The following is an 11591-nucleotide window of genomic DNA, read 5'->3' as shown; positions in this document are numbered from 1 at the left end:
GCTGCTACATAGTAAGATTTCATCCAGTTTAGGCTGGTTCTAGGCAAGGTTTTGAGACCCAATCTCTCATCCGAGATGATGCCTAATGCAGTTATGGCCAAAAAAAATCCTAGTAAAGCAATGCTTCTGAGCTAAGCTGACTATGAACATGTCTATGAGGTCAAAAAAAATACTCTCTAGTTTGGCAGTTGGATGTCCAAAAAAAAAAAAACAGCTAGTTCTTGATTCTATCAGTGTTGCACTTCAGTAGAGCACCTGACCCTGGGTTTCTCCGAGAAGACTGACTGAACCTCCAGAGAAGCCCAGTCACCAGGTGGGCATCATTTCACCACTACTAGTGACTCCATCGTCTGGTGATGCTGGACCGTGTCTCGCTCCCCGCCCAGAACAGTAGCAACTCCGACAGAGTACGGAAACTGCACTGTCCGGGAAATCCCGATCGCCATCTCCCCCTCCGCCCCCCTTTACTAATGTAAGCGCACCTCCAGCCTTCCCTCCCCCAGCCAGAGGAGCAGAAACAACAAGCCGCCATTTTGTTTGTGCTGAGAGAGAGAAGGAGGCAGGAGCGACCGAAAAAAAGCCAGTCGAGCGCCGACCACAGCGACTCCGCGCGCCGCCGGCTCCGTCCTCGCGCAACTCAACCGGATAAAACACAACCCGGGCGACTAGCGAAGCAGCGGAAGGAGATTATAGATTCTCCCGTGTGGAAATCAAAGAGCAGACCGGGTTTTCCTTTCTTTTACTGTTCTTTAAAAAAAAACGAGGCGGAAGAGAGCAATACATTTAAACGAAGGGAAGCTCGTCAGGGGAAAAGGAAAATAACCGCGTCACGAAGTGGGAATATCTGTGAAATTGCATCGCCGGTTGCTGGCGGACGACAGTGAAAGTGCGAAAAATTGCTGGAACTGAGCAGGGGACGGGAGAAATTTAAAAGGGATGCACGCGCAGGGGGGTTCACGGCATCACAAAGCCTATGAAGGGGTTTTGAGGACCCCCAGATTTTGGGGGGTGCAGCTGGCAATATCTCCCGGATCGGCAGATGCTTCAGCGCCGAGATATTACTGAAGCCCAGCTCGGTTCGGTTCAGTCTGTTTTCGACCCGCTGCTCTTCCTCTCGCTCCTTCTTAATGCTCCGCTAGGCTCTTCGTGCAGTGACTAATTATTCTTATTTGCTTGATGTGTCAGTGCATGGAGACGCATATGCATTGACCAACTTCGCTTGATTCCCATTCTTTAGCCCGTGCACGGCGGACTGCACGACAGCGAGACAACATCAGACGAACTACCGATTGCGTAGATGTGCTGTACACTAGACAGACACTTCTGAAATAATTGCTGTGCATTTTGCATGCACGAGCTGTGCGCAGTGCAGCGTGGTCTCGTGAAAGCAATGGTCAGAGATTTTCTGCAAACACTTTTAACTCGTGCAGTGGACACATTCACACCGAGGGCGCACGAGCCATAGTCAGATGCGAGTGCACGATAAACCATTTAACTTGTCACTTTGAAGTATTGTTGCAAAATACTAAGAGACGAACGCTGAAATATGCAAGTTGTTGGGAATCATCTAAAGTGGTAGCTCGTGCATACAAACTGAAGTCATTACAGTTCTTGGATACACATTTATCGTGTTATTTATTCTATGATGAAAGGAAACTTTTACATGCATATGGTTGTTTAATTCTACTCCCATTTCAAAGTATTTATTTGTTCTCTCCTTCCACCTTAATGACTTTGGAGGAAATAAATACATTGATGAAGGAGATGCAAACATCTTGTGTCGATTTTAAGGAGCATGATGGACTTTTAATCTTCTAAATAAAGTGATGCTGGCTGAGAATTGCACATGCTAAAATGCAAAGAGACATAATTCTGAATCTTAGTGTTTGCTCATAAACATTGCACCGGAGCGAGTTCGGTTTCTCGTACACAACGCCTTAAAAAAAACCAACACTTCAGCTCGCCGCCGACAATGGCGGAAAAGACGGATGCAAGCAGCGAGGATAAATCTCGGGAAAATTGCTCAGCCGCCGAGGAGGCTACGTGAGTTTGCGGCGAGCTTGCATGACCGCCTGTCCCTCCCTTCACCTCCTCCATTCGGAAATATACTTTGAGGAACTAAAGACTTGAAAATCTTAAAAGAGAGCATTAAAGGTGGACTGAACATTGAAGCATTGCATGCATGTATCGTCCCATGAAAGGGAAACGGGAATCCGTCCGGAGCTCGTGAACGAGGAGAGATTTCATTTGCACATCGGCTCGCGACTGCACAGGAAGGGCTATCCTTCGGGGGTTGTATGCTTTAACACTAAACCTGAGGAAAGCTATGGCCGATAATGTGCTGGAATCCGGTCCGCCTTCAGCTAAGAGGCCTAAATTGTCTTCCCCGGCTCTGTCGGTCTCCGCGAGCGATGGAAACGGTAAATAATAATGTTTCACGCGCTGCGGTGCGCGGCGAGTCTCGCGCCTGCACACTGCCGCTGCTCGCGTGCACGCATATATTTGTTTTAAAAAATACACTCGACCTGTGTTTTTAAGAGCTTTCTTTTGTTTGCTTGCATAGCCCCTCGGTATTTAAATAACTTAGCAGGATAGCTAGCAGGCTAATGTTTTCATTTGAAGTTGATGATGTGTGTTACAAAACTGTTTGTGCCTGGTCATCTGAGTGTGTAAAATAGTATGCGGTGTTTTTCCGGGTGTGAGGTACAGAAACTTTTCGCTTTGTTCGTCGTTATGAGATGTCGAGAGCTTGGTTCGGTGTCAAATGTTTATTAGGTGATGCATTTCGAGCTTGTCAGGAAAGGGAATACTCGACAGGAACATGTTATATATCACGTCGTTTTACTGACACTCGGTCGGGAGTTGGGCAGAGGTGTTTCTTTTCGAGTTGGTTTACATGTAATGCGTACTTAATAGTTGACAAGCAAGTTTCTGATCAACGCGAAGTAGTATATGCTTCTTCATTCGTCTGGTTCGCTCTATATTTTAACGAGCTTCGTGTGGTTTGCAGGTCTTCCTGTTTGAGCAGATGAAAAGTGTCCAAGACCCTTCTAAAACCAGCTTGACCGGTTAAGACCAGCAAACCTTTCTGAGCAGGTTTTTTTTTACAAGTAGCGAGGATGAAGAAGTGAAGCGTGTCTAGTAAAGTGAAAGCCAGGTCTGAACTCTAGTGGTCCTCCAGAACTGGTGTTTAAATGGCTGAAACGGATGTCAACATAACAGATGGTGTAATTTAAGATAATTTCATAAAAGCAAAATAGGATGAATTTGAAACCGCACTTCGTTTCATACAATACTTAAGTAAAAGAGCAGGAAAAATTTTATAACTAAAAACAAGGTAGGGAAATTGGGGCAAGTTGTGCCACCGTTTATGTTGTCATCTAGGCAGTAAGAAATGAACAACTTTTGTACAACTAATACTTTGTATTAAATCACATTTTATTATCTGCAGTTACTTAAAGATACCCATAAATAATATTCAGAATATTTAAGTCGTAATAAATTTTATTAATTTTTAGAAATAAAGAAAAAGTCAAAAAAGCACAAAATTGGCTAAATGCTTTCACTTTTTATTTGTGTCTCTTCAAAATTGGCATGCATTTCAAAATTATATTTAAAAATTAATTTAAATAAAAACAACAAAGAGGGTTATATGCGGTCATCAAAACATAAAAAAAAAAATGTGCAAAGCACTTATGTAGCCTAAATCAACTTGTTGGTCTATCACCATAATCTCAAATTCAAATCCAAATATTGTCTGATTAATTGTTTGGCTCATATATTGATCTATCTCTAATGTGAAGACTGCACTGAAAAGCTTGCTTGCTTCATATTTAGAGTGTTTAGCGTTTATTAGTCGTTGGTGTGTTGCTGTTTTCAGGACCTATTATTATGAAGGAGACCCCCCTCCCATTTTGTCCCACCGCTTGTCCATTGTTATGCCATGTGTTTTTTATTAGGATGAACCATTAGGACATGAACACCGGCTTTACTGCATACTGCTGTCCTGTGAGCCGATATAATCTCAGTCTTTCTCTCATCACGGGAGCTGCAGTAAACGGTTGCACGAGATCCGTTCTGCCACGCTTCGGTCAATTTGTCTAGATTTCTTGCTGCAGAGTGATGGATCATCCCATGCATTGAGGAGACCATCTCACATCCCGATGTATTGAAATCACAGATGTGTTGTGCACTTGTTGTTGTCTTTTAGTATTACTTTGTCTCATCAGATTAAATGCTTTCTAAAAACTATAGTTTTTATTAAATGGCTATTTTAACTTGTTATCCACCAAGGAAGCTGGCATTGCGTTAAAACACCAACCAACCAATTCAACCATTTAAAAACTGGCAACTTGGGTAAAATATGGTTTCTTTTGCTGTGGCTTTGCTGGACAGGTGTAACTTTTGGGCATACTATAATTATTCTCTGATGTATTTCATTATGAGTGATTTTTCTGTGAGCAACAATCTGATTAAAGTCTCTTTTCCCTTTTCTTTCAGATTTTGGCTCTCTGTTTGACCTGGAGCATGACCTCCCAGATGAGCTCATTAACTCCTCCGACCTGGGCCTTCCTAATGGGATGGACCCCAGCCAATTACACACCAGTCTGGGTGGAGGAGGCATGTCAGGCCCTCTGGGCAGCTCGGGCCAGGACACAGCAGCCAAACACAAGCACCTGTCTGAGCTCCTCCGCCCTGGCGGCCCTCCATCCACCTCCACGGCTGTCGGCAACCCCGGTAATGTGTCCTCCTTGGGGATGATGGGAGGACTGAGTGGATCCCCGGTTACTCAGGGACTGGGTGGCCCTCAACAGCAGCAGCCTGGCATGATGCCACAGCCTGGCATGGTGGCAGGACTGAACCGGGGCATGATGGGTGCCCAGAAAGGGAATGGACATCCGCAGAGCATGATGGGAGGGCAGATGATGAATGGTGCAACTAGAATGGCTTACGCCAATGTGAACATGAATGCGGGCATGGTTGGTAACGGGAGCGTGCTTTCCGATGCTCTGCAGCAACAGAACACAGGGCAGCAGACGGCACAGGCAGCAATGAGACCGCAACAACCAGGAGCAGTGAACAAGGTAATGTGTGAACAACTCAGCGTGTCAGTATAATATGTGTACCGTTTAAAATGCATTCATGCCCCTAAACCAATGAAATGCATGTAAAATGGTTTTGCTTCAAGCTTAAAGGTTAACTTGAATTTATGTTTCAGATCTCATTATGCATCTATGAATTAATGTGATTTGTGTGAAAAAGCTATTAAGGCTGCATTTACTTGACAACGACTGGAAAAGTCAAAACCAGAGAAGCTTTTCCCTTGCTTTTTTAAAAAGTTTCACTTATACACGACAACATTTTCAAAATGATTTGCGTTCATGCATATCCCCGAAATGTCCAAAAACGCTGTATAACGTATGTCAGGCCAGTAGTTGGTGCTGTCACCTTGTTAGTAAACAGTACCTGTAGGTTAGTGATCATTATATGTTGTATATGATGCGTTTGCACTGTTGGTTGTAATATTAAAGTAAATCCTCCCTTTGCTGAAGAAGCGTTAGCAAACTCCTGAGCATCAAACAAGAGTACCATGTGCTCCGCCATTGTTGTGTATGTTTGTTCGCACTTGTCTTTAAAATCGACATGTACTGCTGCGCATGTCTATAAACCTAACACGTACTACACACACGCATGATGTCACGGTTTTAAGAAAAATCCTGTTTCGGGTGTTTACATGGAAACGACAGCGGTGGCATTTTCAAAAACTTGCACTTTGAAACTCGTTTAAAAAAATATGCATTTTCAGTCCTCAAAACGCAGTTGTTGTGTAAACAAACAGGCAAAACACATACAATTTTTACTGTTTTTGGCTGAAAAAATTGTCATGTGAACTGCCCCTTAATTTGAGGTCAGTAAGAATTTTTTTTTTTTTTAAGAAAATGTTTTTTCCATCAAGGATTAAACTGAATGTAATATGATGTTATAAGAATTGTCAAAAATGTCGCAGCTCAATATCTCAAAACTTCTCAGAATACAGGCAGAACCTTTAGATTTAAAATAAATATTTCTATATATATTCAAAAAAATAAATATCACGTTTCCTCAGAAATATTATGCAGCACAACTGTTTTCAACATTTGTAATATGATGTTTTGTTAGCAGCATATCAGAATGATTTCTGAATGATCATGATGCTTAAAATTGTGCTTTGCTGTCAAAGGATTATTTTACATTTTAAAATATATTAAAATTAAAAACACTTATTAAATATTGTAATATTTCACAATATTACAGTTTTCAGGGTGTATTTGATAAAATAAATGTGACTTTGGTGATCATAATAAAAACAAATGTATAAAAATCCTAAATTCCCCTTTTACTGCCAACTTTTGAACAGTAGTGTCTATGTATAATTTATTATAGGTATTATAATTAGGTCTAAATTTTATGATCTAATTATTAATATATATATATATATATATATATATATATATATAATGTTTTTTTTGTTGTTTTTTTTTTTTTATGAAAAGCAACACTAATGTTTGTTTAAAATAATATTCAAGTAAAAAATAAATAAATATATATATATATATATATATATATATATATATATATATATATATATATATGTATATATATATATATATATATATATATATATATATATATATATAGACCCAATGAAAATAATAAATGAAAGACCATTGGCTTGTTAGAATTTTTTAAATGAATGAATATTTTTTTTTTTTTTTACAAAAAGTGCAAGCCCTTCTATCCCAACTTCCTGTTTCAACAGTTGTCAAACTATTTTATGGCGAGAACAAAAAGCACAATGAATGTTCTGATGCTGTCACACACCTATCAGTCCTGGCCCCAAACTTTATGGTTAAGTTGCTTTAGAGAGAAGCTTATATTAGAAATTAAAGGTCAAACAAAAAGTTCTCAGGATTTATAACCTTTAAAGGCCAAGTTGTCTTATTTTCAAACTTTATAAAACGACTCATCGTTGGTTGCTTGGTTTAAAAACTTAATAAAAAATTAGTTTTTCATTATCTGATTAAAGGAATCTGATGGCTTATGTTCTTATGACAGCACTCTATCCCCCTCTTTTAAAAACACAACCCTTTGTTCAATTTTTGTCTAGTAAGACTGTTGTAGAAATCAGGTAGTGAAATGGACTATTGAAGTGAAAGAATAATGTTTCTTTGGTTTGAATGAGACCATCAGTGATGTGATCGAGTTTGAAAACCTTCTCTACTCCCTCATACGAGGAACTGTGTGCACCATTTTGTTGATTCACAGGCGATTGCACAACCTGGACCGCAGGAAATGGGCAGAAAAAAGAGGGAATGACATTTTCTTTTTTGTTTTGCTGGATTCTTCTAGATTTTCAGCAGCTGTTTTGAGGTTTATTTTGCAGAATTGATACCACAGTCTCTGATATTATTACGTATGCGGTGAGAAAACGATGGGAATGTGAGAGTCAAACAGGCTGAATGATTGATGCTCGTCTGTTGATGTCCATTTTCTTGTTTTGCTCTTAACATACTCTCATTCTCTCAATTTTTTAAGCTCATCTTTGATGGTTTATGATTCTGCTCAGGATGATGGATCCGATTCTGTCATTATTGAAACTTATATACTACCTCATTTAAATTTTTGATTAGGAGTTCTTTGTTTTTTCTCTCTCAGATGGGAATGATGGGTGCTCCAGGAGCCTACGGGGGTTCGTATGGTCAGTGCGGAGGACAGTCCCTTGGGCCTCAGCTCCAAAACAAAGCGGGTCAACCCAACAGCATTAACCAGTTCAACATGGACAAGAAACCCCAGCATGGGCAGAACATGGTCAGCATGGTGAGAGAACTAAACGGGAATTGTCATAGTGAACCACATGCACACACATTCCCTGACCCTCTTTAACTGAAGGGGATTAATTCCTTCTCTAACCGGCCACCAAGAGCCTTCTGTCATCATTTCCCCTCTGAGTTCAGCCAGTGGTTCATCCCTCAGACAGAACCTGGTGATTGATTATTTATGGGTAGTCACAAAATTTGTTTCCCCCAGATTTCTGCACACTTTGAAAGCCCATTATTAATGAAATTCTACACATTCATTTAGTTTTAATCTTGAAAGTGCTTTCAATAGTGATGCGTTGCAATGAAAGCTTGTAAGCCTCTGGAAATTCTGGACACACTGGACTGAAAGACGAAATCAGAATGCTTTTTTTCCTTCTCTCTCCAGTTAATGTGTACAAACAAATACACAATTAGTGTGACCTTATATCTAAAATACTCAAATAAATGGAAAAGTTAAATATTTTTAGAATAATTTGTAAGACCCAGCTCTTCTGATCAGATTTTTATCTTATCCTTAACACTCTGCAGCAGCAGGAACATGAAATCCTGAATACATTTGGAATTATTTTGACAATGGCTTAAAACATTAATGTGTAAAATAAACGTACTTTAGATGACAAAGTATTTTTCACAAAGAAATAAATATTTAATAAAAATAGAATTAAAAAGGAAGTAAACACTGTAACAAACAGGGCACTCTGGGAAGTATTCTGGGAAGTTTGTGTGCACGTGTATCGACGATAGTCAGAGATATAGATGATCGATGTCTCTGTCGATAGTCAAGATGATATTAGGCTCATTAGCCCTATTCATGTATTAAATTATAATAATAATAATAATAATAATTATTGTTTTTATTGTTGAGCGGCCTATTATAATTCGGCTATCAATTGCACAGCTATTTCACTTTAGCACCACATTTCACACACACATGCGCGCGCAAATGAGGATTAGAGCTTGTAGCCAGTGTCTGCAGATATAAGGTATTTCATTGCACTTTAACAAGTAATCTGAACGGCCTATATACCTGCAATATTATAACGAGCCCTCACTAACTGAGTTTAATGCAACAGTTATGTTAGAAAGTATCTTATTCTTGTTTCTGTGGCGGTGCGTTGGTCTCGTCACGAGGCGCGCGGTCCAGAGCGCTGTATGACTGATGCATCAGTTCAATTCAACTTTACTCCAAATATATGAACTTACCCGTTTTAAATACTTTATATTTAAAGTGTTCGATTATGTCCAATATTAGTGTTCAATTGTTGGACTTTAAAAGAAATCTATTATTGATTTTCACCGTTGACTGATTTTGCAAAACATTTAGACTAACAACATCTGTGCACAGATGCGGCAGATTTGTCACAAGATGTGCTATATGACAGTTGCATCCAGCTATATATGAACTAGCTGTTTTAAATACAGTTTTTTTTATATTTAACGTTAGTTTATCAGTATGGTTTAAAGTGTATTTTTTTGATTATTGGCGATTCCATAGGCTCTCTCTTGCGCACCTGTGCGGTTTAAAACACCAAATAGTTATGCTATGCCAAGAACAAAGAGTCTCTCTCTTGCTCCACCAATGCACGATTATATCGTGTATAGTCGATCTCACAGGCTGACGATATGACAATTAGAAAAATGACCGTATCGCCCAACACTATTGGGTATCATATTTTTAAATTAAAGCAAGGGTTACACTCATTTTACATATAGCAACAGGGAAAATTACAAGAATATGACAGTGGGCAAATACAGAAAGCACAGCATAATTTGAAATCTCAAGTTTAAAGCATTCAGTTCACATCGACCGACAGTCACACAGAGAGCACACGATCATGTTGGATAAAAATGCACACTTCACAAGTTCTATTCTATTCGTATTAGACAGAACTGTTAACAACGACAGTTAACAAGATGGAGTATGTGAGTACTGTGCACTCAGGCGCTGCTGCTCTCAGCGTCGTCAAAATATAAAGTCCTGCCTTGAATGCATCGGCCAAGTAAAAGAACTTATCGGCCGATGCCGATATTTGAAAAATGCCAAATATCGGTCGATATATATCGGTCGACCACTAATCCTGACCCATGAAAACCCTCTTTCTGTCTCTAGCAGAGCTCTGGTGTGGTGGGTGGTGTATCAGGCCCAGGCGGGGCAGCGGCGGCGCCCCCTGCAGCAGACCCCGAGAAGCATAAACTCATTCAGCAGCAGCTGGTGCTGTTACTTCATGCTCATAAGTGCCATCGCAGAGAGCAGGCCAACGGAGAGGTCCGCCAGTGCAGCTTGCCCCACTGCAGAACCATGAAGAACGTCCTTAATCACATGACACACTGTCAGGCCGGCAAATCCTGCCAGGGTGAGCCTTGTCACCTATTTATGTTTTTTAATTTATCATATTTTCTGTGATACATAAACCAGATGAAATAGCATCTTAAATGCTTTTGGTTCCTCTGCAGTGGCTCACTGCGCATCCTCCAGGCAGATCATCTCTCACTGGAAGAACTGCACGCGGCATGACTGTCCCGTCTGTCTGCCGCTTAAAAACGCCGGAGACAAAAGAAACCAGCAGTGTGAGTTAATACGCACAAATGCTACTCATCCACATGTCGTTCGAAATCTGCAAGACTTCAGTTTGCTGTCCAACACGAGAAGATATTTAGAAGAATGTATTAGCTGTTTTCACCCATGAAATGAAACAACACTGGATTCCATTGACTTTACTTATTACATTACAACTTTTTTAATGCTAAAATACTACAATATCAAAATATTCTAATATTTCGTTATCTTTCTCTCTAGCTCTGCTGGGAGGTGCTGGGATGGGCATGAGTGGTCCGTTAGGTGGGTCGTTACCCGGTGGTCAGCCTTCAGCCCCAAACTTAAACCCACCCAGTCAGATTGACCCAAGCTCCATTGAAAGGGCGTACGCTGCCCTTGGACTCACCTACCAGGGCAACCAGGCATCCAGTCAAAATCAGCAGACCTCTGTAACAGCTCAACCCGGCATGAGGTCGCTCAACATTATAGGTGGGAGCTTCAGCCGGCATCTGTATCTATATGTTATTTAATGGTGTTTTTAAAGTATTTGTGTAGAGAGGTCATACATTTGTGGACAGAAAGACAAGAACCATGTCATCTTTCCTGTAATGCTTGATGAAGTAGTCTGGATGAGTGCAGAGTTGCTTTGTGTACAGGTGTTACTGCTGTATAGTTTGATAATTTGATAAATGCACAAAGTCAAGCCACAGTTTCATTTTTATATTGTTATTAATCATACATCTTGTTTTGTTTTGTCAGCTAGTGCACATGCTTAAAATGTCTTGCCATTCAAAGTCTTTAACTGTGTGCCCCAGCAGGTGGGAACTCAATGGGAGTGAACGGTGGAGTCGGCGCTCCGATAACGAACCAGCATCCAGGAATGCTGCCTGACGGCATGATGCACAGGAACGTGACGCCTCAGAGGTACTGTACATCACTGCGGCTCAGTAGGCCAGGTCTGATTGGTCAGTGAAAGCTTTATGTTGATATTTGATGATTTGTCTCTCTCTTGCAGTCTGATGAATGACGGCTCTGGTGTTGGTAACATGGGTTCTGCAGTGACGGCCACACCTCCCTCTGCAGGAATGAGGAAGAACTGGCATGAAGACATCACACAGGACCTCCGCAATCACCTCGTACACAAACTGTGAGTGATATGCTAATGCACAGCCTGTCAGTTTATTAGTCGGTTATAA

General features: G+C 40.6%; 1 protein-coding gene across 13 annotated transcripts in view; it reads left to right on the top strand.

Moving 5' to 3' along the window:
- Positions 1-493: 493 nt before the first annotated feature.
- LOC113047153 (histone acetyltransferase p300-like) overlaps positions 494-11591 on the top strand; it is a 44020-nt gene continuing 32922 nt past the window's right edge. For 5 of the 13 annotated variants that reach the window (XM_026208520.1, XM_026208538.1, XM_026208471.1 and 2 more), the window contains exons 1-8: positions 495-2420; positions 4501-5084; positions 7696-7857; positions 9970-10213; positions 10314-10427; positions 10657-10884; positions 11214-11319; positions 11411-11542. In XM_026208520.1, the coding sequence (XP_026064305.1) occupies positions 2327-2420; positions 4501-5084; positions 7696-7857; positions 9970-10213; positions 10314-10427; positions 10657-10884; positions 11214-11319; positions 11411-11542 (1664 nt within the window). In that variant the 5' untranslated portion in view covers positions 495-2326. Of the gene's footprint in view, positions 2421-4500; positions 5085-7695; positions 7858-9969; positions 10214-10313; positions 10428-10656; positions 10885-11210; positions 11320-11410; positions 11543-11591 lie in introns of all 13 variants that reach the window. The other 8 variants (XM_026208514.1, XM_026208463.1, XM_026208477.1 and 5 more) reach the window with 4 other exon arrangements.

This window comes from Carassius auratus, chromosome 3 (assembly GCF_003368295.1).
Source record: "Carassius auratus strain Wakin chromosome 3, ASM336829v1, whole genome shotgun sequence".
NCBI lineage: Eukaryota > Metazoa > Chordata > Actinopteri > Cypriniformes > Cyprinidae > Carassius > Carassius auratus.
This window is presented reverse-complemented; position numbering and strand designations above follow the sequence as displayed.